Here is a 27,977-nt window from a genome sequence, read left to right on the forward strand (position 1 = left end):
TAACCCCAGGACCAAAGGGTTTAATGTGTGTGCAGCCTGGGATACGGACTGGACTTGGACCTGGCCGACATCCTGGGCTCTGAGGATGCTTGTGGGAATGGCTATAAGTGGCGGTAGAGTGAGTTCTAGCTGCAGGAGGTAAACGGGGGAGATGGAAGGACTTGTATTTATATTTTTAAGTGGCCACATCAGAGGGTTTAATCCTTTACCTTCACTCAAATATCAATTACAAATGTTGGTAAATGGCATGCTGAACTGGATGTGTTGCACCATCATGCACTCTTAAGGACATCTACTGCAGTGCATAATGGTCATTCATTACACATAGAAGGGCTATTATAAGTAGTCAAGGTATTATAAGTAACATAACCTTCAAATAATAGAAAGTGCCAGACCTTGCTGTCCTGTTGGCTTTAGCCATAAATTATCACATCCCAAAGATTAACAGACTGGATTGGTACCTTGCTGAAAACAAAAACTCATAAATGATCATTTTAATAGAATTACACAGATGAAAGTGCAGAAAACAACAAGGGTCACACTTATTCACAACCCTGTAGTTAGTATTATGTAAGGGCTCCTCTGGTAGGCATTACACAGAAAGAGTGGCTCCTTTGGTCCAGTGAGGAGGGGGATTTGTGATCTTTCCTCCAGGCAAAATTGCTTTAGAATTGCCCTTTGGTTCAGTTTGTAAATGGCACACTTTTAGAGTTTAACTCACTGGAGACGGAGAGCCAGCCAAGACCATAAAATCTGTCAGACTATTTTAACCAACTTTGTGTTTCATAGAAGAAAGAACTAATTTCTTTTGCAAAAAATTTCCCATGTTGGAAATGCATAATTCTTGCATCTTGACAATGGCTTCACAGGCCACAGATACAAAAACCAATCCAAAAATTAATAGATCCCTTGACATAATGCATTGGAAATGTATCTACTGAACCAGAGCTTCACCTTTTTCACAGGCAACAGGAAACAACCAAAAAGCTCAATCTGTCCATAAAACATAATCCCATTTAACAGATGGGGTTTGCCATCAGAAGAGACTTCTTTGCATCCCAGACATGAAAGCCACATTGACACAAACCCCTTCATAGAGTAGTTTGACACATTGTATCCTGAAGATGCCAGCTTGTTTGAGATAACAGCTTTCACAGCTGGAGGTCTTGGAATTCAATTGCTTACCGAATCACCCAATCTTACAGCAAACTCTGGCAAGGAAGGCAATGCAAGTGTATTCCCTGCTATTCTGTTCCTGTACATACCAGATGGTAGGTTCAACTTTGTGAACTGTACAGCCTTTCCTCTGTGGAAAAGCCTGTGGAGGTCAGAAACTACTTGGAATCTTCCAGGAGCTCTCCTACCTTCACCATGATGCTGATGCTACTTCTATGCATTAAGACTATTTATACCCCAGGAAGTCAGAACCCTTTAGAGGCTAACATTACACTTCCACAAATGTAGAATTTTAACATAATGAAGGCATGAATAAGTGTAACCTTTATGTTCTCAAATGTATGACAAATCCCTTTGCATTTTTTAAAACTGGTTAAAGCAAGACATCCAATCCACAACTCACTCAATTAAAGGTTTTCATCAGGGGTATGAATTTCTGGAATGACTGTTCATGTTCACATCCATTTGAATGGCTGTGTATAAGAAACCAAACGAGACAAAGTGACTGCTACATGGTAGTTTATTCTTTGTCAAATTCACATGTTCATGTTGGTAACCAGCTACATGTGTAGAGGCACTTAGCATCGGTGTACCTTAAATGTTCCTCCCCTTTCAAACTTCCACAAAACACAAAAAAAAATTGCACTATTAGGTGTACATAAACGTACATTCAGTTTCCCTTTTAACACTGAGCTGTTGGGAGATCTGTGAGCATCAGACAGGAAATTGGTCAAATCGGAGTCACAATCATCACAATGGAATGTCTGAATAAAATAAAGTACTAAATGGGATGTATCTGCAGTTTTCTCCCTCAGTGAAATTCAGTTCTCTAACATTTTTACATTACTACAGTACAATAAAGAGCATATAGATGAGGAATGCATAATTTTATAGTAATTGTAAGGCATTTTGGCAAGTGTAGTGTTTCTTCGGTCTTGTGGTCTTAAACAGAAGTTCCTTCCTTCAACCCCTCATTTTTATCCTGAAAGAGAAAACAATTAAACAGTGACTTGGAATCTATTACAAACTTCAGGTTTAGCAAACAAAATTTACTGAACTTCTAAAACATCTAATGGTTTACAGCTGATCTAGTAAAAAGTGTTTATTCATGATCGGATGATGTTGATACCATACGTTACTGATTTGTGATCTAAATGCAGTGACCAGGCTATAGAGGAGCACAAGGCAAAGAGAGAACCACATCAGTGCCCCTGTTTTATGGAAACAAACCCCACGCAGGACCTCAGACCTGCCTTTAACAGGGATTGGTTCAGCAGAGCCTTTCGTTCAGCTCTTGGCAAGATCTGAACTGTAATCTCCACTGAGGGGTGGTGCAGTTGTCAGTGTCCAGTTTTACTTTGTGCTTGTGGTCACAGCTATGAATTACCTCTCCCTGGAACTGCTCCTGCAGTGTTCTCACAGTTTCCTTTTCCTTAGCCAGCTGCTCCTGGGTGGCCCTTAGGAGCTGCTGCAGTTTTGTGGCCGCCTGTCCAAGGTCATTGGTTAACTTCTTCTCTTTCTCCAGTCTTTCCTGTAACTCACAGAGACAAAGAGCAAATCCAACTCAAACTGCCGTTTCCAGAGCTCCTTCCTTGCATCTTTCAGGGGATGATGTGCATTCAGGTAACTGATCCCTGTCTAACAAAGGAACTGCTGTGCAACACAGATGAAGGACAGTTTACATTTCTCACATAAGTAAGGATTTATTAGAAACAAGGGCACTGGTTTGATAAGGTATAGCTGTAGTGAATCATAACACTGTACTTTTCATGACAGTCTAGTAACTTCTTCCATCCTAACAGGAAAAGGAATCTCTTATCGGGATTTTGCTTTGCAGTTCACCCTGGAGGTTAAGTGCCGTTACAATGGCAGAACAGCTGCTTGAGATCAACCAGTCTGTATGAGCGCTTCACCCCTGGTCTCAGTCCTCAGCAGTGCATAGCTCTCATGCCAGGAGGTTGCTCTTGTGACAGAGTGGGTATGATGGTCATCTTTTGGGCTGGGAGTCTTGGGTGCTCATAGGCCAACCTGTGACAGTTTCCAGTTACCTTTAATTGCACGACATCATCTGTGTCCGAGACAGGGGCTTCTCCAGCCACTTTCAGCGCATCTAGTTCTGCCTGCAGATCTGAGACTGATTTCTGGGCCTCAAGGAAATAAAAAAAAATCAAGTTCAAAGAGCTCTTGTACGAGATGAACACTTCAGTACAGGATGAGGTGCAGTATGTTGGGTACACCTTCAATTTAATCATTGGAGCCAAGATTCTTTCAGAGCCAACAGTGGTTAAAAAAATGCCTTTAAATATTTATGGAAGCAGAGCTAGTTTCTTCTGTTTTACACCCACCAATTACTGCTAGCACTACCTAGACAGTTACCAATGTTAAGTAGCAGCAATTATTATAATCTTTCACATTACTTGCAACAACCGGTAAAGGGATTTAATTGCAGTGAAAGATCTGGAAACGTTAGGTCTGAAAACTTCTCTACCTAGCTTTCAGCCATTTGATTGTAAAACGTTGTAACACTACATTAGTCTCTCCGCAGTTCAGCAGTCTTGCTCGCCATCTTTCTCCCACCCTGTTGCCTACAGGTAATTTCTTCACACCAACACTTGAGCATGCCTGTACTCATCCACAAGTGCGGACAGTGACTGAACATCTGCTCTGGGAAATCCCATGTACATTTCAAAAACAGCTTGAATAGCAGTCGTTTTTCTTCTGGATGTACAGGTCCCCAAGCTCACCCAGCCTCAGGCCAGATGGTTCTTTAGTTTTGGGTATTTCTTTTAAAAAAAATGTACGTCCCTTAATGAAGGGTTTCTTTGGACCCTTCATTAAAACGCTTGAGCTACAGTCGAGCAGCCCTGCCACAGAGAAACATGGGCAGCTCTTCCCTGGTGCAAAGACATGAAGCCTTCAAAATTTCACCCAGCGCCTTATATGCCTAAAAGTGGTGAAAACATTCCAGACGCACATCTTTTACCACTCTCTGATAAAGTACCACTTTTATCTGAAGCAATTAAGCGGATGTTCCTGACTGCCTAAGATGATGATGAGCCTCAAAAAGAGAGGGGGCCCCCAGCCAGTAGACCTGCAGATTAAGTCCAGACCCCTACCCCAACTCCCAGCTCAGCCACAGGGTCGCAAACCGACATCAGATGGTCACAGTGGCACTAACTGCACTGCCCTTGGCCCGGCCATGATTTTAACATGGAGGCAGAGAGAGGGAGATAAGTGCATCAAAGTCCTGTCAGGTGATAACAGAAGGCTGGCCTGAGGAATACCTGCTGTGTGTTGAAGAGCACGATAAACAGGGTTTTACTAAACTGGGTGGGGGGGGGGGGGGGGGGGGGAAGGCACTCCAACTACAAATTAATTGGGATAAAACCAGAACCAACAGCACATAATCAAACATCACAAAAGAATCAAAGGCTGGAAAAGCATTCAATTAAAGCCCAACAAAAGCTCCAAACCCTGGGAGCAGATTGTTTTGCTCAAGGCAGGACATACAGACCAGCAGGAATCGCTGGAATGTGAGGGATGTCAGCCATGCAGACAGCAAGGAGCAGGTACCTGTTCAAACTCCTCCGACAGCTGCTGCCTGAGCGCCTGCTCACTCTCCAGGTTCTCGATGGTTTGAGTCAGCTTATACTGTAACTGAAGAAAACAAATTCAGTAATCAGTCCAAGCGCTGCAAAGCACAAAGAGATTGAGTGAGGGAACAACTGGAGAGAAAGCCAAGAGCTAGTGCAGCACAGGAGCAACCAAGTAGAACAGAAGAGAAAACGCAACCATGCTGAAGGTAAGAAAACAGACATCCAGGATTAGCAGTGTCTGCGAAGCACATGCAGCACGTTTCCCAGACGAGCAGCAGCCCGAGTCAGGCCCTGTCTGAAGGCCAGCGGGAGACAGCGACGGCCAGTCGATGCGTTAGTGGTAACATGCAGCTGCTGGCCCTGGACTGAATGGCTATCACGGCTCAAGGAGATCAGATCACAGCAGTCGACATTGCAGTGGCAACTGCATTTCACTGCGCTGCTTTGTCCAACGCATCCCAAATGGCCCTTGGCCTTGGCACGCTAACCTGGCTGGGCTGCACCTCTCCCCGCGTCCCAGCTGCCTCTCCGTCCTGCATGTGCTCCTTCATCTCGCGAAGGTGCTGCCTGACCTGCAACAGGATGCTCTTACTCATCACGCACACCTAACCAACAGCACCAACTCCCGGCTCAGACACGGGGTCACAAACAGAACATTGGTTTGCCCAATGGGGACCTTGCTTCATGTCAAAATCAACACCGATCCATGCGCAGGCTTAAAGTTCAGTCAAATGTGAGCAGTGTTACCAGTTTCTAGCCTAATCTCATCAAATTTCACAGACTGTGCAGGGGGGGGGGGGGGGGGGGGGTCTGGTCAGTCCTGTGATGGGAGACCTTCAAGTAGGACCAGTGTGCTTCTGTAACCTTGGTGAACCAGAAGGTGGTACTCGATCAATCCGCAAACCAACCAGGAAAGTGAGTAGGAACAGCTGCTGGATGTTCTATCCTATGTTAAACCAAGGTCCTGGCTACTTAGTCATTAAAGGTGCCATGACAGTTCCCAAGTAGACTCTTCTCTGGGTTTGTAAAACCTGGTCTCCCAAAAGTTACCCCTTAAATTTAATGGATGAAGTAATTTGGCACTTCAACTGATCTGCTGTGCATTAGCATTAGGGGCACAATAACTGACTTTTTGGACAAGCAGCAACATAAAAACCCAATACTACACCAGAGTACGTTTCAGGTCTCCTAGTTTAAGGACTCTCTGCTTTTAATGACAAGTTTTTATAAATGTTGCACTAAATATTTTTTCAGTTTACCACTGCAATCCTGTACAGTTTTTTTTAAGTTTTCAGAAACAGCAGAATAGTATGGAAAGTCAAGAAAGCCCAGATGTCCCTTCGCAGTTCTTCATGATGGCATGATCTTGTCTGTGAAATGGGTAAGATCACCCTTCAGAGCTTTGTCCTCCAAAGAGCCTGTGCACATCAGAGCCAGAATACAACACCATGACTTGAGAGAAAAATAGCAACAGTGGTGAAGTGGCACTGTGTCCCCCAAAACAAGGACTGAAGACCTGGAGATTCCCCACAGATCGTGGGATAGACGCGAGCCCCCAGCCTGGGCTTCGCCCTGCAAACAGGTGCACCTACCAAAGCCAGCTCCTCACTCTGCTTCTGTGTGTCTAGTTTGGCCACGTCCAGCTGGCTCTGGGACTCCGACAATAAGTCCTTTAGCTAATGAGGATGAAAAAATAATCAGTCAGCACCTACACCAGATCCAGAAGGGCTCCTAGTGTGTGGTCCAACTAGGTCTTAAACTAACCAATTATTTCTTTAATTGAACTGGTATCCCCAAACCCTAAATAAAAAGAATAGAACCAATGCTTTCTGTGAACACACAACAGGATGTTGTAAAACAGAAAAGACTCACAAAATCAGAAATCATGGGACCATAGAGAAAACATTGAAATGAGAACATTCTGCTCTGAAAGCTGAAAGAGAAGATCTTCGCTACCGCAAAACTCCCACTATGCCAATCAATATCAAAAACCACCTCCTCGGGTCACACTCACCTGTGCCACCTCTTCACAGTAGCTCTGACTGTTTGAGTTAGCAGATTCCAGCTGCTTCTCTAGCTGAGCCTCAAGAAGCATCACCTGCTCCTTCAGCTATAGAGAAAAATGTCTTTAAGCAAAGAAGACTTTAGAAATGAAAAGTGTACATATACCACTGCACATTTTCAAGTCAACATTCCTAGAATTTCCATGGTCTAGGACTACCACCCTCACAAAACTCTGTACAGAGTAGGACATGGCTGCACAATGCCAGTCCTTGAGGGCACAAGCTGCTGGACTCTTCTTCATCAGCTTAACTAACAGCTACAGACCAAGATGATGAAAAGCAAAGGTGGAATGAAAACCCACAAACATCACAGCCCTGCAGGACCAGAGCCTGGAAGCACTTGACAAGGCAACCCCTGAAGAGTTAAAATACTGAGGTGCTAAATATAAGAGAAACTGTTCCTCAATGCAGCTGGGAACCTCAATTAGCACAGTCTGAATTGGGTTGGACCACTTAAACAGTGATTTGAAGAGATCTGGAAAACCTGCAGACACCCCAGGCCAACTGCACTTGTTCAAACGATCATTTCTTTCATGTGACAAGTTAATAAACTGGTGCTACAATTCCAGATCCTCCTCCTCTGCTGGGACACTGCAGGGCCACAACTGGCCTGGATCGATGCTCCCCCACTGCTAGGTAGCATACCTGCTCTGTGCTTTGGCTTTCCAGCTTGAGCCTCTGTACAGCCGCCTCCAGACTCTGGATCTGTTCCTGTGCCTGCAGAAAGGATAGAGAGTACATCATTATGGAAACCGTTTCTTGGTCGAGTTCTCTTCTTGAACACACATCCTAGCCTTCCTGCCCTTTACCTTCTTGAGCTCCTCCTCTGACTCTGCTATTTTGGCCCTCCACACCAGCTCCTCCTGCTCCACACTTCTCTGGAGGTCTTTCAGCATGCCTTCCTGCAGAACCACACACAATATTAATAACCTTTTTTCACTTAAGTCTACATTAAAGTAACAAAAGCAGCAGCATGCATAACTTACTGTAAAGTGAGCAGGTAATAGAGAAACTAAGGAGGAAGGTTTTGAACAGCCTAGCTATTGGTCCTTCAAATTACATAAAGGAAAGTGAAAATAACTGCTGTAGACCAGATAAGAGTTTAGGCAAAACCTAAAGGTTTTGTGGCTAATTCCAGACCCTGAATTAGGATCTCCTGTTTTAGGCAGGAATAACATGAAAATGCAGGTTTGCGATCCCTGGAGCATCTGCCTGCCAACTGCTGCTCCAGACTCCACACCCTGTGGTAAGCTATCCTCAGCTGATACCAAAGGTTTGACAAAGGAGAAGACAAAAGGCAAAGATCAGAACACAGACAGGCCAGGTTGCACAGATCTCCTGGACCTTAAGAAAGATAAATGAGATTGAGATCAGGAGTCATGACCCAGATGGCTATACTTGAAGTGCATTTTGAACTTCACTTACAGTTTCTGCAAGAACGCTTCTGTACTGCTCACACTCTGCCTGTAATGTAGTCTGAGACTCCTCTGCCTCTTTCAGCTTCTGCAGGAGTTCCTGAAACAATAGTTAAAAGCTCAAATGTTATACTGTGCAGTGACCCCACCCCAGTCTGTCTTGGACATGTGCCAATTTTTCCTGGACACCCAGAGAAGAATTCTGGTCACAACTGTGGCTCTTTTGAACTCAGGCAACACAGAAATGCCTTTCCCACTGAGTGCCTGAAGAATGTCTTATGACAACAGGTTCTCTGGAAGAATACAGAGAATGTACAACATGAGGTGGTCATTTGGCATGTATTGCTCTACTACATTAGCAGTGGTAGTTATTCGATGAAGTACATCAAGCAGCTTCTACAGTGTGGAGAGACCATTTCCGACACCCACTGCCGTCTTTAAATTAGTGCATTTTACATGCAAAGGCTCTACCCAAGGGAAAAGATCAGAAGAGAGCCGTGTGTCTTAAGGGAGCAGAACAGCATCAAATGTAACTGTTTCAGTCAGCCTTTCAGAGCCTGACTGATCTGAAACTTTTAAAAAGCGGTTCTCACCAGTGATTCTGTTTTCTTGTTGAGAGCTTCCTGTGCTTTCTGTTTGAATTCCAGTAACCAGTTATTCTGGAGGGAAAGAAAAAGTCTGCAGTTGAACAAAGGGGCAGAAAAGCAGCAGGACAGACTGTGCATCATCTAGAAATAGCCACAGTGCAAATGGAAGTGTGGGGAACTTGAACAGAGAGCCAACAGCAGGCCGAGAAGGCTCCTGGGCTTTGACATCAGCAAGACCCACATCCATTGCATCCATGTACTGTGGTAAGGGATCAGGTAAATGTTTATTCCATGCTGAAAGGAAAAGACATTTCAGGTGAAAGGGCGCCACAGCCAATACGTTGCCCTTTTTCCTTTCAGTATGGAATAAACCTTTACCTGTTCCTCTGCAGCCTATGCATGCTGAGACAGATGCCTAGTTTGACTGTGATAAAGTCCTATTCACTAGACAAAACCAGGACACCGGAGAGGATCTGATTACCTGCTCTGTGTCTATAGGGATCTGAGGGAAAAGCATCTGGAGCGCCTCTTTCGTCTCCGTCTGCCAGCGGCTGAGCAGCTGCTCCGCAGCATCCTGGGAAGAGCCAGAGGGCTCAGAAAGCAGAACAGGACCGACTCCCCCAAAAACTTCATTTACTAAACACTGGAATATTCTGCTCTCCACTGATAAAGGGAAAGTGGATTAGAAAACAATTCTTGCCAGTGAAACTCAGCAAGCAGTAGAACTATAGAACATATCCACGTGTACACACACCAAAACCTCCATAAGGAAGTCCAAATCAAGAGCCCAGAATGTGTGAATCAGGCCAGTGGAGGAGAAGTAGGTCCCAGCAGTTACACAGGTAAAGGGGTGTGCAGTGAAGTGGCAGAGAACACCCCAGGTCTGTCTCCATGGACAGGTGGTGCTCAGGAAGAGGAAGGGCAGCAGGTCCAGATAAGCCCCCCCTACATTCAGCAGTGAACCGTGGGTAATGCATCGCACAAACACGAGGGACAGTGGTCTGTGCAGGTCAGAAGACGCGACAGTTTTCTCAACAGTAGAGGGAAAAAGTGAGGAATGCCATCAGTATGACCCAAGTAGTTATTGCCCTCTTATACTGCAGCTAAAGAAAGCAAACATTAACCTCTATCATGTTAACTAGGAAAGTAAAGACAAGTCACTATATATTACCTTTTCTGATGCCAAAGTCCTTCAAATGTTTAACTGCCCTAAAAACATCCTCATTTTTTAAAAAGGAAGACCGCTATACGATAAGCTTTTCTGGATTATGTCCAAGCCAAGTTAAGCAAACTGTAAAAATATTCTTGTTTATTGTCAGGCAAAAGCTGGTCTTCTTAAGAAATATGTCAGATCAGCTGTTCTATAAACCACATGACAGGAGTGCAAAAGTTTATGCAGCTGTTTATAAGACAACTTTGCACACACTGTTCACCCATTCAGACAGCGGTTCTACAGCTTGCTGTGCTCCTGAGCGGCCAGGAGGTGGTAGTGCAGCTGCAGGAAGCGAAGCCTGAAAACTGCAGCAAAGCTCTCTGACAGCTTACAGTTTGCAAAACTTGACCAAGATCTCCATTGCCTGCTGCACAGCTCTGGCTTCATTGTGGTCTTGGTAAAAACCTGATGCTTCAGGCTCCTAACCTTAGCAGTCTGAGCAGAACTCAATTTCTCTTCGCACATTTTTTCAGAGGATGCCAGCGCTTCGATTGCTTCCCAGTTTTTCACACGAAGATCCTGGCAGGAGAGAGGTGGGTGTGACAAACCAGGGCTTCAAAGAAATGTTACAATCACTGGCTGCAAGACACCCCTGGCACCTTACCGTCTTCCGCATGTTCTCTTTACCAGAACGTCTGCAGAGTAACTGATCAGACATGTAAAATAGTTTTACAGTGTCACACCACAAGGAATAGCTTTAAAAAGGCATCAATTCTCCAACAGCTGCGAGGGACATGGAGAACTATGGCAGAACAGTTTGAAATGCAACATTACTGGATAATCTAGACACAGCTGTATTGGATAACAGTTATGATACAAGCAGAACCTGTGAAGTGCCAGGCTGTGTCCTCGATTCCATCAGAGAAGGGGTAACTTACATTGTTTTTCATCTTTTGTTGTTCGAGTCCCTCTTTGAGCTGGAAAACCTCTTTCTCAAGCGCTGAAACCTGATGTTCTTTTTCCTTTAAGCTGAAGAAGGAGAGTCTTTTAGGATCAATGGAAAACGTTAACAAAATGAAATGTATAAAAACCAAAATGTACCTGTTCTGAAGCTGCTCCATCTCGGCTGCCTTGGTGAGCTGTTTGAATATAAAAAAAAGTCTATTCAGTAAGCTTAATTCTTAAACGATCTGAGCCTGGAAGCAGCTTCTCAAATCATTAGTGACTGTAATCCACTTCAGAAGAGCACTTGATCCTTTTATTAAAAGGAAAAGATCTCATGCCAGCATGCCATATAACCCTGCAACTCACAACTGGCAACCCACTGAAGCTAAGCAGGTGTGAGCCTGGTCAGTACCTGGATGGGAGACCTCCAGGGAAAAACTAGGTTGTTGCTAGAAGAGGTGTTAGAAGGACCAGCGGGGGGCGCTTACCCTGCGGTCCATGTGGGTCCTAATACCCCAGTATAGTGACAGGGACACTATACTGTAAACAGGCGCCGTCCTTCGGATGAGACGTAAAACAGAGGGCCTGACTCTCTGTGGTCATTAAAAATCCCAGGGCATTTCTTGTAAAGAGTAGGGGTGTAACCCCGGCGTCCTGGCCAAATTTCCCATTGGCCCTTACCAATCATGGCCTCCTAATAATCCCCATCTATGAATAGGCTTAATTACTCTGCTCTCCTCCCCACTGATAGCTGATGTGTGGTGAGCGTTCTGGCGCACTATGGCTGCCGTTGCATCGTCCAGGTGGATGCTGCACATTGGTGGTGGTGGAGGGGAGTCCCCATTACCTGTAAAGCGCCTTGAGTGGAGTGTCCAGAAAAGCGCTTTATAAGTGTAAGCAATTATTATTATCATGCAGATTTGAGAAATGCAAAATTTTTATGTTGTACTGCCCTCCTGTCAAACGCCACATCCTAACTCAAACTGCAGATTTCATTCTGCTCGTTTTAGACCCAAAGAGTGATTAACCAATTAAAGGAGGGGTGTGCTTTCAACTACAGCACACACATGCCTGTGTCCATTTACAGAAACTTGGCCTTCAGAGGTCCCCACAAGTCAGAGGTCCCCCTTCTCAGCAGGGCAAGTTTGGATTAAAATCTTAAACATCCATCATGGTCATTTGAGTGTCTGCAGCAAAATCCACATCTGCCTTTGCAGGACAAGGGTTTTACCTGAATTTCCTTTTCATTCTCTGACTCTTTCCTCTGACTGGCTTCCAGCAGGGCCTCGATAGAGAGGATCCTCTCCTCCAGCCGCGTCTTCTCCACGCTGACCTGGCTGAGCTGGGACTGCAGACTCTCCACCTGCGCACACCTGTCCTTCACCTCTGCCTCTGCACTGGACACCTTCGCCTGGAGCGCTGTACAACACCAATATGGTTCTTAACAGCCTTTATTGTCCAGGAGTTCAGGAGGAGGGAGCCGTTACTTTTGGTCTCCATTTACGTACTTTTCCAAATCCAAGCACAGATCAGTTTCACACTGAACATCTGCCACAGCAACATCTCAGAGTGCCGCACGGAAAGAAATGCAGGCAAATTTCAAAGCAACGCAAGGTGGAATACTAGAGCCTGCAGAAACCAGATAAAGGCTTCCTGCCGAGGACTGGGGTGTGGCCAAGCAGCTCAACTTGTAAGAGAGTGCTTGTCCAGAGCACATCCTGTAATCGGGACATCAAGCTGGTCTGACTCTGGGCAGGGTTTTCAGTCAGCTGTGACCGAAATACCCAAATGGCTGCACACGCTTTTCTGAGCACTGCTGGGTTTGGGTGGATTGCAGTTAGCAAGCGTGTTCAAAGCTCTACAACCTGCACCCACAATGCGCTGCGGAGTATCAGCTATCGTAGACATGCTGAGGGCTGAGGGCCCACAGGCTTCCAGTGAGAATCACAGCAGGGTGGACTGAAGGTGTAAAAACAGAACTGACCAGTGATGGAAGCCATCTCTTGATTGGCCTTCTCAAGCTCTCCCTGCAGGCTGCTGCTGCTGCTCTGGGACTTCCTCAGCTCCTCGCTCACTTCGTCCAGACGCTTCTGCAGCGTGCGCTCGCTGTCAGCCTGGCTGGACTGCGGGGACAGTGCAGACCACAGGCTCACTGTCAAGCACAGCAACACAATCCACAGCCCAGCGGAACCCAATTCAAATGAATGTTTATCAAAGAATCTGGGAGACATCAAAATAACCTAAAAACCTCCCGTTCTCACCCCCAAGTCTCACAAAGGGCAGTGCAGTCCCTGCTCACCTGCAGCTGGCTGATCTGTTTCTCAAAGGCAGCCACCTTGGTATCCAGGCTCTTGCGCTGCTGCTCTTCAGCCTGCAGGGCCTCACTCTTCTCACTCAGCTCCTTGCTCAGTTTGCTGCACTCTTGGCGCAGCTTGGCCAGCTCAGCATTTTGCCTGGAAAGAGGACAGCGCTGGCAATCCAGTGGCAAAGAACTCAACCCAGCGTACTGGGGAAATCATTATTAAACTGAGGTCTCAGCTAACACCTCACTATGACATGTCAAGAGATTCCAGCCTGGAGGTACTTAATTCAGCTTCATGAAAAACCACACCTGGCAACTTTCATTACCTTACCGACAGTACAGATGTTTTTTTCTCCATCTTAATTAAATCCTAAAACTGGTTTTATTTCGTTTCAGGCCAAAAGCTAATCCTGATCTATGGGGCATGATCTTCGGGACATTGCAAAAGGGGATAGGAAGGAGGTGCTCCCTGCCAGGGTCTTCCTGCTTACTTGCTCTCAGTCTGACTGGTGGCCTGGTTCAGCGCATCCCGCAGAATGGAGTTCTCCTGCTGCAGGCGGGCCAGCTGCGCATTGGGCCCATTCTCCAGCTGCTCCTGCAGGCTCTGAATCTGCACACAACGAAAACAAGAGCAGGTCTTAAACTCGATTTACAGGCTTCGATTGTTTCTCCTTACAGTTCTCAAGTTAAGTGGGAGGCGCTGTGTGACCTTGGCGTTCAGCTGCTGCGTCTCCTTCACGTGGTCCTGGTAGCTGGCCTGCATGCGCGCCTGCAGGGCAGCGATTTCCTGATCACGCGAGCTCAGCTGCTCCTTCAGCCTGGCTTCCACTGAGGCCGTCTTGGACTTCTCTGCATGCAGCTCCTGCAGGAGAGAGACGGGACTCACCGCTCACCTGGGAGAAACAACCTCGCAACCGCACAGCACAAGCTGGCCTACTGTGTTTCACTAGAACCCATTTCTCATGACGGTGCACAAAGCTCTTGATACCTAGATCCTTAAAATAGTCCACTGGTTCTTACTGGTACCCTCTGCTCACTACCGACAACCCAAACCAAAACCAGTGAAAGGCTGTTAAGGATTTATCAACCCCCCCCCAATTGCAGCAACATGACAGGAGCAAGCCTGAACCTGGTTTTAGGGTGAAGACACTTGCAAGGTTTCAAGTCAACCAGTAGATAAATTATAGCAGCAGTAGTTTGAACTTCGAGCACAATATGGCCGTCAATAACTCATATTGGTTTAAGTAGAAACCTGATTCAACAGTTAAAACAATTGCACAATTATGTGATAAATGTCTTTTAGCCTTTCTGCATTCTCCATACCCATCAAGCAGGGCTCAAGTCCAGGCACAGAAAGTTTTGAAAGCAGGAAGAAAAAATCCTCATTAGGTCTCTAGTCAAATTACTTTAGAAGAATACACACAAATATCCTCCCTGACTCTGCAAGATCAATACAGCAGATATACAATGTGTCCCCAGGTAAGCCCACTCACCTTGCTCAGCTCTCGCAGTTTGTTCTTGGCAGCAGCAACGTCCTCCTGCTCGGCAGACAGCTGCTTCTCCTTCTCCTCCAGCTGACGCTTCAGGGCCGCCACTGGGTCCCCCTTCTGCGTGGCCTAGAACAGCAGAGCAATGCTTTAATTACCACCTTCAGGAAGACAATAGTGACATCAAGAGGACACAAAGGCCTGATCAGCTCCTCATTTCAATGAGAACGTCACAAAAATCCTTTTTTCCCATCTCCTTAGTCTTCAAAATCCTGGCAACATCCACCCCAGGGAAAGCTACAAACACAAGACGGGACAGGAGCCAAGGGCCACAACTGGAGATGGATGTAGCACGTCTGGGAAGGGCAGTGGGAGGCATCTCTCTCTCTAAAGTGGATGCTGCACATTGGTGGTGGTGGAGGGGAGTCTCCATTACTTGTAAAGCGCTGTGAGTGGAGTGTCCAGAAAAGCACTGTATAAAAGTGTAAGTAATTATTATTAAAGTGTTGTGGGGGCCTGGAACACAAACCCACACATCCAATTCACTGAGGAACCTTGACTGTTCACTCGGAATTTAATTGTCACCAGAATTAGTAGGTAGTTTAATAGTATGACCGAGGAACAAGATGGGAAAGGATATTTAACAGGTAAAACCATCATTGTAACAGAACCTCCTGCTTACCATCAGTTATGACCCCTGTTTAACTTGACTTTCTGGTTCTTCTGTTATGGAAACCACATTTCCATGTTATTAAAAATAATCGCTTTCATTTGAATAATTTTCTCATATGATAAGCATTATCCTGGGCATGGTATCATTGCATACCCAAATTTTTTAATGCCAACTTAGAAAGTCAAACGCAAGATGAACGCTTAAAAAAAACTGGTAAAAAGCAGGACGTTTCTCTTGTTGAAGAGAGTTTCTTAGAAGGCCTACATTTGAAAATAAAATGCCAGTCACTCTTCTCAACACAATGGGATAAAAAGCTCAAAGGATCTGAGCCAGTGTGGAGATGTTTCAACACTACAGCTCACAAGATTCCTACAGCTTCCTCAATGACTACCTTTAGGAAAAGCATTTGACTTTAGAAACTTACTAAAGTCTTACTGAAGATTTAGATATGAACACAGAAAACAATACCCATGTGAAACAGCGATCAGGGCTCTGGACTTGACAACCATGTCTGAAAGGTTATGGGTTGTGCCGGTGTTTTCAGTGCAGTTGAGTACAGCTGCTCTTGTACCTTTGAGACAGGTGCTTCACCAGAATTGATCCAGTAAAATACCCTCAATTGATTAGCCACTCAAATGTTTTTTTTTAAAAACCGCAAGACACTGCAAGACTAACTGCATGGCTCATTCTAGCAGCTGACCTGGCCGACACAGGGTACGCACATGGTTTATTCACATTCTCCACAGAAGTCAATACTGGCATAACAGCAGGTCTGTATTTTATAAAACATAAGTGATGACTACAGACTAACCAATCTATAAAGCCCCTTGCATGCTGGTTTTAAAAAAAATAATTTCAACAGATCTTAACAGGAGCGGTATTTCATAAACGCAGAGGACAAATTACAGATTCATTCCCCTGTGCAGCAGAGATGCGTCTAGCGCAGCTGATGCGACAATCCCCCGGCGCACAGGAGGGGCCGATGTTGAAGCGGTGGGCACTGTTCAAGAGCTGGGACTCACCGTGTGCCAGGTGTCCTGGATGATGCCGGCCTTGTCCGTGAGGATCTCGATGAGGCGCTGTGCTTCTCCCTCGCTGAACACCATGTTGCTCACGGTGGACAGCAGTGTCTTGTAGGGCAGGTACAGGGGGGCGTCCATGGCATCCGCTGCTGCTGCAGAGCGAGAACAGACACCGCCCTTCACACCGGAGCAAAAACACCTTCAAGAAACGCCTCCCCCCCGCAAGGAAGGAAATAAGTCCCGCACTTCCCCCTAATTCCCAAGCACGACTCTGCCTGCGACCTTAGCCCCACAAAAAACGGTTGCATCATCACCTAAGACCTTGAAGAGGCGGGCTAGGCTGAGCCCCGGCCTCCACAGCTCAATAGTTCTGTCATTTAACTTGGTGCAACAGGTATAACAAGGCAACTCCATTGCGATAAACGCTTCTGTAAGCTGCAGAAACTGCAAGCGTGAGATTTCTAGAGAGGGGTGGATAGTGGGGAATAAGGTAGAAAAAAGCAGAATGTGAACTTGCATACAGAATAAACCGGACCTTAATAGCCTTATATTGGATGGATACAGCCTTCGCTCTCTGCCCTGTTACTAGATGACAGAACTCTGGGAAAAGTTAACGTCTGAGGTGCAGGTGTGTGTGAAGCACAGTAGAGGAGGGGGGACCCTTCCAGATGTGAAGCACTTCAAGATCCTCTGGGATGGAAAAAGCTCTATAAAAATGCCTTTTAAAACCTCTTTCCAAACAGGAAGAGCAGCTGCGACGCCCCAGAGGGTCAGGTCAGCAAGAGAACTTGTTTATACCAGAACGGGTCCAAAGCTCTGCCCCCTCCTCCGAGGACAGGCCTTGCGATTGTGAGCTGCGGGACAAGCGGATCATGAGCTCATTCGGCAGTGCGCAGCAAGTCATGGCGTGGACCAGCCCCATCTGCGACACCAGCCAGAGACGGCACCAAGGGCACAAACAGCCCTCCCTCACTCCTGTTAGGGCACTGCCAAGCGCGACTGGTATAAACATCCCACAGTAACAGATCTCCACGCCTATTGTTGTGAAGGTGGCAGAGACTTCTACATATTCATGAAATTAACAGCTCTTACAGCCCCATCCCCTGCAGGGGAAAGCCTTTCCCACATATTGTTGCAGCATTTATTACTGCCACTCTTAAATCATTAAGGGGTTAAAGCCATCTATAGCAAGTTCTATTTTAGGAAGCAAGTGCTTTTTTAGCTAATGTAAATACTGGTGTGTGCACTCATCCGAGACGGCTAAACAGACAACAGTAGAGTGCCTGAACGTGCTGATGTAATTTGCCCGGAGGAGAGGGTTCTCAAGTGGTTTACAGAGGGAGTGTTACATTTATAGAGTGGCTTTCACAGTAAGCATCATGGCAGCTGCTCCAGTCTAATAGCCTAAAACGCCTTTTTGTATTTAAATGAGGTTACCCAAACATCAAGAACAGACAGGTCAGGGAGGGCTAACACAGCAAAAATATTTCATTCTACAAGAAAAATGCTTCCAGAGGAGAGCAGGACATGATTTTGTTGAACACTGAGACAGACGACCACTTGCAGACAGAGCTGTGACCAGTGAAGACAACACCGAGCCAAAGTGAATCCAATATAAGTGTCCTGCTGGAGAAGCTGGCATTATGTAGAAAGACAAGCACAGGCGTCAGTCGGGCATGTTTTTTCAGACTCTGCTCCTTCTGTTGTGAAACGGCTCAGACTTGCACGTTGAATACCCCTGCCACACAACTGGCTCATCTTTAAAGCTAGGCAACAACATTCATTTGACACACATTCACCAGGTACTGCCAACGTACAGCTCAAGTGTGAGAAGCAAGACTCTTGTAGAAAAGCCATTCCTGCAGATGAGCTGAGATCATGACAAGGCTGTAGGAGCTGCAGCCTCCAAGCAAATTAAGCAGAGTGTAATTTCTTACTCATGCAGACTCTGTCAGATCAGAAGCTTGAAAAAAGGGTTTCAGTCCCTGAACCTTGTGAAATATCAGAATGTTTTATCTAAAAGGACTTAAAAGAGGTTAAGGGGGTTAAATACATAGTGTCCCTGGCAACACAGCCTCAGTGTTACATTGCATCTCCAGAACCCAACCAGGAAGTGCAATAACTTCTTCAGAGTGAAGGACAGCAAGTCTGTAAAAGCAAAAGGGCTTAACTCTGGGTGCCATTTTTTTTAGTTTTGCTTAACTGGAGAGTCACTCTTCCCAAAATGTATTCCAGCTCCACTGCTCTCAGCCAGGACCTGGGCCCTTCCCAGCACCCATCTGAGAGCAGAAGTCAAATCCAGTCTGTGCTCGAGAGCCACAAACTACAAGAACACATTTTCCATTCTCATGATTAATGCAGATTAAAGGGCATTGCCTGTTTTCAGGAGTCATAAACAGTACTTAAAGCAATAAACCATCTTTACAATCCTGAAGTGTTTCTGAGAAGGCGCCAGCACATTACACAACGGATATGCAGATGCAGGAGGATGGCAATTTAAAATCAGAGGTTTGAAAAACCATAAGTTAAATATGCATTTTTTTTGCTTAGCAAATCTATGAATCTCAACTTTCAACATTTCAGACAGCCGTCAGGTCGCAAGTGTATTGCCAGGTGTTTCTTCCCCATGTTGGGATGCAGACACAGGGCCCAGGATTGCTGGGATCCCCTGGAGGACAAGGACCTGGCCAAGCACCTGAAGAATCTAATGGATTAAAAACCCCGATGTTTCCAAGCAAACCCCCCCCACCACTCCCCAACAGCCAGACTCAGTCTCCCAGGATAGCTGTGGAGGACCAGCAGTTTCCACAAGGTTCCCAAGACGGCAGAACAGCTTTCAGCTCCCAGCTTGTGCAGCAGCTGCCCAGAGCCCTGCCTCCCACACCCTCAGCACACAGCCCTTGAGCTACCCGGCACACGTCCCTCCATCCTGCTTCAGCAGCTCAGCTCCCCAAGACATACCAGAGGGATCGCGAGCCCTCTTACTCCACAGTGATGCAACACGTCAGGAATGCACCACTGACTGCATTTCCCCTCCTGAATTGTAAACCAGCTAAATATGCTGTTGCAGCGTTTTTAGTTTTCCCTTCATATGCTGAACAAGAAAAAAAAACCATGAAAGTCCAAAAAAGGCAATGAGAGACTGTCATCTTCCCATTATAAGCTGCTGCAGAGCAGGAGAAGCAGACAGGCTCAAACTCCTGCTCACTCACCGTATTACAGGCGTTCACATGGCTGCAGACCAGGCAAATGTGGTTAATGCAGGATGGAGCACAAGACAAGGAATTTTTATAATGACCGCTGGACTCTGAGGGTTTTTAAAAACTACTTCCAAGTGTGCGATTTAGTCATGATCAAAATCTAGTCATCTTTTCACTAATCCCCAATGAGATGTCTTTACTGATGACTTATACCATTTATGGACTGTGCTGCACCTATTTCTAAAATGAGAGTTCCTTTTTATCATTTCCTCTTTCAAAGACTTTGAATAGTCAAGTGCCTGCAAGGATCTCATTTACACCAGACCACAAGGCACTGAGAGGCTAAACAGGAAACTCACCTCTGAAATACCTTGTTCTAGATGTTGCCTGAAATACCTTGATCCATGTTATGTTGTTCATAAGGATGGGTGCTCCATAATCAGGATTCTCCAAGGCTGGCACAGCACCACGGAGCTCTACCACATTGTGGCTTTTAATCCTCTACAGAAACCTCCTATATCAACCCCTAATGTCCTAATACTCACCTTTTCAGTTCAGTCCTAGGTAAAGGGCGAGTACGGAGGTGGATCCTTTCCACAATATAGACCACTGTTGCCTCCACAAAAGAACTGCTCTTTCATGGACTCCTAAGCCACACACTTATGCACACAGCCCATCCAAGAGATCCCCAGCTCAGCTGGCTCATTGGAAACCTGACTCGAATAGTTCCGAACAATTGCAACGCAATGCATTTCTACATTCACGTTGGAATTAAAAAAAACCTTGAATTAAGGCATTTAACAGTAGAGCAGAAATTAAAGGCATTGTACAGAGTGGAGAAGCACTTAACTCAATGCCCTTGTCTCCCCATTAAATACTTGACATGTACAATATTTAAGCTGTGCTGTGTAGCTGGCTAAAGAGCTGGAATTTGATTTTACAATTCAAGACTGATGTAATGTGAAGACAGAGTTTCCAGTTCCAACAGATGCACTTAAAACAGTAATACAGCCTGACAACCAACCACGAAACTACTGACCCATAACAGCACCCAAGCATGTGGAAACTGAGCACAAAGACCTCTGGAACATTTGACTATTTGGTTCAAGCAAGATCTTTTCATCAACCTTAAAAACTCAAAACAGTTTGTTGCATCTAGGAGTGTATTCATAACCATCTATACAATTTTATACTAAGTTAGCCAGAAGCATGAACTATAACATACCTACAATGTTTTATCATAAGGTATGCTGTATGCACTCTTTCCCAATTCGCTTTCATTGTTGATATTTGACAAAATCAACAATCTCCAATGCATTTCAATGGATGTAGCCTCTCAAACTGGTAGAAATGGAACATCAGCTACCATGGAATTGTGAAGATGCTTCAGGAACCATTGTGAACATTGGGGACTTCACAGGGATGAAAAAATGAAAAACATATACATTAAAAATGGGGCTCCCTAACAATTTAAAAGCATTCCTGCTCCTCCCTTCTCAAGGGAAAACAATAGCCTCTATTAGACTTTACAATTTACTGGGTCCACAGTTAATTGTAACACTTTCAACAGTATTTATGGCAGGTCTAGACCGAGAAGAGAACTCTCGCCTTCTGGGGATGGAGTGTGAAGGAAGCAATGGAGCATCTACAAAATCTGACAACAGAATCCACTGCTCATGCATGCAGGCCTCCAGGCTATGCCCAGATCATCGTGCAACTCAGGACAAAGACCCAATGTGACTGGAGTGTGTGCTTTGTAAAATGGATTTTAATGCAAACCACATCTAGAACACCTTTTACAAGTTTCTGCTGGCATCATTATCTGATTGACAGCACCCACGTCACACCAGCCTTTTCTATTCCCCAGCATTGCTATAAGGACTCCCTAAAACTAGCACCCAAGTAACATCCAACTTCCCACCCACCCCCATTCCTTACACATGTGCAAACTGGTCCAATAGTGGCCATCATATACTTCCCCTCTGCTTTCTGAGAATGGTTACACATGAAAGAAGGCCATCTGGTAACTCATTTGACATTTACAATCCCTCAGAGTGGTTAGACATCTTCAGCATGGCTGGGCAGCTTGTTCCAGATTCCCACAACCCCACTGCTTCTTCAAGGAGTCCATCAACACAAAAGAGTATTTTGTACTATTGGATATCAGAAACCTGAAAACGCCAAGCTTCCCAATAAGTTAGTGTTATGATTACTTAACAAAAAAGTTTGTTTTATTAAAGAAGGTTTAGTTTAGGGAACTCTGAATATTTAAATGGTACTCAAAGACAGTTACCTTTTAAATCAAGAGATAAATGCATTAACTAAATTAAATTTACTATTCTTTTAGCCTGTTTGTCCAAAGTCAGAAGCTAAGAAAAGCAAGACTGTTAAAGGAACATGACTAAGATTCTCAAGGGAAAATTATCCATTCCTTCAGACAGGATAAACTGTGCTTTTTGACCACCATTATACTGGACAGAGTCCAGATCCATGTTTATCTCACTGATCTAGAAACCAGCCAATGGGAGAACATTCCCCGTTATTGTATGCTCATCTTATCTAACCATAACCGGCGAAATTACTGAATATGCCAGTAGCTCATTTACCTTCTTACACATCCCCTCATACATGATCTTACCAACAAGATCCAAATTTGTTTTAATTCTGTCTAGGGCTCTGAGGCCCAATCCAAGCAATGCTGCTTACAAAGAAACACTGCAGAAAGGAGAGAAACACAGCTGTGGAGCCTCTTCAGGCCTGTGGGCGCTGATGAAGGATCCTGAAGATGCTCCAGTGAAAACGCTGTTGTGCCCCTTCCTTTCCTACTTCCCAGTACGGATTCTACTTCTATACTTTGCGGTTCAGAATGACACTGAAGTGTTTCCTGCACAGTGAAATATCACAGAGCAGTCTATTGCCACAAGAGCACCATCTCCCATGGTTACACGGGAATTCCACATCTGAGAATACCGCCATAGATTCAAAACCAGGCACATTTCATAACAATCAGCTTTATGATTAACCAGTCAGCTGCTTTTGCTGCTGATATCAGATCACCCCACCCCCCCCCCTTGTCTGACAGGGTGTCTGTTTCTAAATGAGCGTTAATAACTTGTGAGTTTTAGAGTGACAGCAGGAACATGGAAGTAAGATGTAGCTTACTTAAACCTTTTCTGGGGTGATTTTATTTTTGAAAAGATTGATTTAGCAAAATTGTAACCAATAATGGAATCTCTGATTCATAGCACATGGCTACTGGAATAAAATAAGTAACTAGACCTCAAACGAAGGACAAAGCACCTGGCCCCTTGGCACACGTGACAGATTGGGGCAGGGTGGGACCAGGAGAGTCAGCGTATCCCCACCCTGCCACGCAGCTGGGTGCCTCAACTGGAAAGGTATGAGAACCAACAGCAGCAACAAGTCACCTTTAGCAATGCAAATGAAAGATTATCAATAGGAAAAAAGACTCACGTGGCTCAGCTTTCTTTTTGGAGGACACTTTCTTCTTGGAAGGCCCATCATGCTTGGCTTCATCATGGCCAGCAACTGCCTCCGTCTTCTTGGAAGGGGATGAGACAGCCACTGGGCTGCTCTGCTGGGCACCCACCGGTGGCACTGCCATGACGGGCACCTCTTTGGTCACGGCCTCCAGCACGGGGGCAGATTTAGAGGTGGCAGCCGAGGCGGAGGCTGGGCTGGGTGCGGGCTCCACTTTAGCCACCTTCTTCTCTCGCTTCTTCTTGTCCTTGGGGGAGGGGGCAGGCTGGTGCTCCAGGACAGGGGCATGAGCCACAGCTATGACTGGGGGCTCGGGGGCAACCGGCACAGGGGGTGCAGGGGGTGCAGGGGTCACGAGGGGCATGGGGACAGGGGCAGGCTCGGGCTCCGACTCGCTCACGGTCTCGCTGGCTTCAGGGGTGGGCTCTGGCTCTGGGAGTTTCCCGTTGGGCTTGTCCTCCTTCTTCTTGGAGCGGCCTCTCTTCTCTGAGGGCTTGTCCTTCTTCTTCTTCTCCACACGGGGAGGCTGGGTCTTCTGCAGCTCCTTGCGCTGCTTCGCCAGCGCCTCTTCGTATGAGGTCTCCTTCATGGAGAAGGTGGAGACCAGGGCAATCCCGATGGCAGAGATGACCATGAAGCCACCGAAGACCATGAAGCCAAGAGTCTGGGGGTCGTAGATATCCATCTCCTGCGATTTACTGTGCAATGAGACCTGTCAGGAAGAGGTCAGACACACAGATCATTAAAGTGCATCTCCAAAGTCAAAACAAGGAAGGAACTGCTATGATAGCTACTGCTGTCTCAATGAGCAGAAAGAAACAGAAGCTCCAGTATTAATTCAGGCAGGATACCCCACTCTCCTCACTGGAAGCTAAACAAACAATGGCTTGCACTATACAAGTTAGAGTGAAATCTTAAACCGGAGTTTTATTGTCCTTTTTGCCTTGCTTCAACTTATCTAGGACTGTGATCACTTTGGGTTCAAAGACCAACAAGAGAGGATGTCTCCTACAAAACAACCACGGCCAAAGCGTATACTGATAAGTATGAAGGCAATAGGGAAACAAAATAAGATCACAATATCACATAAACGAGAAACTAGACAAACTAGAACAACTTGGTTTGCATTGAGCAAGTGATTTTCCCCTATCACCATAGGAACTGTTAGTTTGTTACTCAAATTGTGGGAGCCTGGATTCTTTCATAAGCTTAGAACAGACTTCAGCCCAAACCATTTACGCCAGCTAAACTTGGAAAAAAGTTTTAAAAAAAGGACTGGCCTGTTTACTTCAATCCACAAAAACAGACCATCCATACACACTTACAGTTAGGCTGTTCTCTCGCTCTCTGGGACACGATAAATTTCACATATGTTAGCACTTCCAAGCTCCGCCCCTTTCACATTCTGAAGGGATTCCTTGGGGAGCAGCTCGTCCAATCACAGCCCTCCTGCGTTGGCCAGCAGAGCTGCCACAGGACTGCTGGGGGAGGAGCTTCAGGTGAGGTAGTCCCAGCACCTGAACAGAGCTCAGCAAGAACTCACACCATTTCCCTGCAGCTCAGAGCTCCTCCACAACCCTTCCTGCAGAGTCTTTACTCTAAAGATATTTACTTCACTAGAACTGTTAGAAAAGTCCTAATCCAAGTATACTTTTAAATCAGATTGCTTAAACAGATGTAAAGGATCAAACCTTCATGTAGTAGAGGGCCTTACAAGTTGCAGATTGTAAACTGGACTGATGGAATAAGTAGTGTCCATGATAAATTCATTCACACAAAGACCGCGCCGTTACTTATATGCACTTATATATTACTTATATCCCTAAGAGTTAAAGTGGATCAACAACAACCTCAGAACAGATTCTCAGAATGGCCAACTGCCCACAGAGAAACCTACCCAACCTATTGCCACAGACAGGTGGCAAGACCACCAGAATATCATGCAAGACAACTATAACGGATAGCTTTGTGTACAGTGTCACTTAAGACTTGCAAAATTAAACATTTAGGCGACAGCAGTGGAGGCAGACATGGAAGTCCTGCAGCACAAGACCAGCGTCTCCAACTAACGCAGGGCAGAGAGCGCTAACCTCCCTCAAGTTACACGAATGCATTCTGCAAGGTCCCAACTCCAAACGCAGATGGCAGGAAAGGAATTCTAGCGGATTAAGACTTAAGTATGCGGTTATCTAAAGAAAAAGCGCAATCAGTGTGCTATTGAAGTGCAGACCTTGTCCCGCGTATCCAGGTGTATAACCGACTGCACAACTGTATGGCAAAGATGTTGCTGGAAAGTTTACTTTTTTCTTGGTGGCAGAGGACTGGCTGCTTTTGTAAGTACTGCCTCTATTTTTCTTTTAATAAGTAACAAAATAATCGATTACTCAACTCGAAAACAAATTTTCTGGCTCCGAAGCAGCCCGTACCCTCACGGGCGATAGGACCCAGCGGCACCGAACCGGACCCAGGTTCGCTTACACGGGCCGAAAGGCAGCCCAATTCGCACAAAACAGGCATTCCCACAGCCACACTCCCGACAGCAGCAACGAACTGCTTACAGGGCAATTACATTATCTAAACGCCATACAAGGTCTAAAATCAAGCAGCGCTGAGCAAGGAGTGCAGCTTCATGGAGGAAAAGTTTGCTCATCTTCCAAGGGGACCACGTCCTCAAAGACGGATGAGACAAAAGTGAACATTATGCAAGTGTTCTAGCACTTTTTGGTCTTTTCGCTGTAGTATATTAAAACATTTTTGCATTTTCTGTTTGCAAAATAAAATTTCAGATGAAACAAAAACGGCGATAAAAAGTAGCCGTTTTGATTTGCTCTGTAGATTGCTTGGGTATCAACAGAAAAATACAACATCCGAGAGCTATTCTCCAGAAAATGGAGAAAGGGGTGTTTCATTAAGACATCTGGACTCGACGCCAACAGCTGCAGACACATTTTCGCAAACAGTTCAATGAAACGGGTTGTCCAACAGTGACATTGTACACGTAAACTAACTGCTGGCTCTCAACAGCAGCCCGCTGTGCCCGTGCAACGTTTTTGAACACGTAATCAAATATTCCCGGATTACAGCCCCATGAATTCTTTAATAATTACAAATGGGGCTTCGAGAAATTAAGTATGGCTAACTTTATGACTCCGCCTTCCAAAGAATCTCAAAACTCTTTATACTGGAAAGTTATTTTTCCTTGCTCAAAACGTATTTTGCAAACAGAAACTACATTTCTCTCAAGAAAGAAACTTCAGCTGCCATAGCTGGAAACCATCGGACTATACAAACTGAGAAAAACTTTTTTTAAAAATATGTAGCTCACATAGATGGCTACATACAAAGAGAAGCTATCTGCCTATGAAATTACAGTCATAAAAAAAGACTACAACAGCGTTAGCCACAGCTAACCGTGATTGAATAACACGATCATATTTAGAAGATGGAGTTTAAATTTCACGAACTGAAATTTGAGAAGCACTTCCAGACACTTTTTTTCCATATTTTAAACAAATTAAGAACGCTGGACGGCTTGGCAAGACAGTTTTCCGCTAGTTTGTGCGTATGTCACTCTTCCACGACTTTCACCGCTGTAACATCTCGAGTTCTTACTGCCTTTCATTCATTAAAACGAAGCTGCGATCCCTCCATCCCCGGGTCGGTCTTCCTAGCCGAAGTCCAGTCTGGCCAGCAAACCACTGGACTTCCACACTCTTTGGCTAACCTTACCTTACTTGCAGTTGATTCGGATAGGCGCACTCAGCCTCAAGGATGGAAAAAAATAAAGCTCTGTTTCTGCTTGTTAGGGATTTTTTTTTCTTCTGTCCTTCCTTCTTTATTTCAAATTTTCTATCAGATACCTCTCTCCCCCAGCCCACTGCTTAAATGCCTCGCAACAGCCACAGTCTGTGGAGTCGTGGCACTTTCTGTGAGCTGGCAGAACGCCGGCCCGTGGCCCACATACTTTTAATCCGCCGCGACGCTCATTGGCTAGAATTCGATCAATTAATTGGATCCTGCCCAATCACGTGAGGGAATCTGGACCCTTCTGTACGGGGGCGGGGCAAACAGAAGTGGGATTTGTAGTTTTTTACCGGCTCCTCCGCTCAGCCTTCACACGCGGCTGACAAGGGATTGATGAACTACAAGAGCCGGCGCGCCTAGCACTGGGGGGCGCCCGGTGGTCCTGTGATTTATTGGAATTTGGAGAGGGAATTCAGCAAAGAGGTGTGCGAGTAACGAGGGGTTAGAAGATGTTGTGTGTGCTCTGAACTACAGCTAAACCGTTTTAAATTACTATACACACGCTGTGCATTTATACTCAATTCTGTTTGTTCACAATTCCTGAGGACGTCGGTCAGGCATTACTTAACAGAAATCCGTAACACCATCTTCATCATTCTTATTTATAATAGCATTATCTAGAATGACACAAAGTGTTTTAGAGGAATGTGCCTGTGGCACATCTTTAAATATGCTTCACCTAGTTTCCAATTCAAACAATTTTAGGCCTTTTTGTGCAGTTAATTTAATATTAAATGATCTTGTCAGTGTATCTAGAGTAGGCACTTTAGCCCGTGCCTCTTTAATGCTAAAACCTCACCGGCCTTTCTCAAAGACTCTCAGTGTCGTCTTGGGCACCTTTCCCGGGCCAGTCTGGTTCCAACACTCCAGTCCCCTGCTGTCTGTGCAATATGCCTTCACAGCAGCGAGCTGCTGTGGACCTCTGAGGTAGCCTTGTCAGTATCCCACTCTGAATATGGCTCAGTAATTTGAGGGCAGCTCAGTCACACCTTTCAGAAGCTGACTCACTAGATGTTGCACTTCTCCAGCTGAAAGAGCCGGGTGCAGTGCTGC

General features: G+C 45.5%; 1 protein-coding gene across 5 annotated transcripts; it reads right to left on the reverse strand.

Moving 5' to 3' along the window:
• Positions 1 to 1,678: 1,678 nt before the first annotated feature.
• On the reverse strand, positions 1,679 to 27,079 carry LOC102683881 (ribosome-binding protein 1). 5 transcript variants are annotated; one of them, XM_015362558.2, is made up of 24 exons: positions 26,850 to 27,079; positions 23,094 to 23,832; positions 16,420 to 16,568; positions 14,731 to 14,853; positions 13,947 to 14,099; positions 13,729 to 13,847; positions 13,235 to 13,388; positions 12,920 to 13,058; positions 12,167 to 12,354; positions 11,092 to 11,129; positions 10,929 to 11,019; positions 10,477 to 10,569; positions 9,319 to 9,411; positions 8,844 to 8,909; positions 8,261 to 8,350; positions 7,645 to 7,737; positions 7,481 to 7,552; positions 6,787 to 6,882; positions 6,365 to 6,448; positions 5,261 to 5,344; positions 4,750 to 4,833; positions 3,225 to 3,323; positions 2,564 to 2,713; positions 1,679 to 2,158 (listed from the first exon to the last, which is right to left on the reverse strand). In XM_015362558.2, the coding sequence occupies exons 2-24, from the start codon at positions 23,803 to 23,805 to the stop codon at positions 2,120 to 2,122; spliced, it is 3,009 nt and encodes a 1,002-aa protein (XP_015218044.2). In that variant the 5' UTR covers positions 23,806 to 23,832; positions 26,850 to 27,079; the 3' UTR covers positions 1,679 to 2,119. The 5 variants fall into 5 exon arrangements, with proteins under 5 accessions (XP_015218044.2, XP_006638551.2, XP_015218043.2 ...); XM_006638488.3 differs by having other exon boundaries at positions 2,564 to 2,707; positions 16,420 to 16,571; XM_015362557.2 differs by having other exon boundaries at positions 16,420 to 16,571.
• Between the last annotated feature and the right edge of the window lie 898 nt (positions 27,080 to 27,977).

This window comes from Lepisosteus oculatus, chromosome 17, assembly GCF_040954835.1.
Source record: "Lepisosteus oculatus isolate fLepOcu1 chromosome 17, fLepOcu1.hap2, whole genome shotgun sequence".
NCBI lineage: Eukaryota > Metazoa > Chordata > Actinopteri > Semionotiformes > Lepisosteidae > Lepisosteus > Lepisosteus oculatus.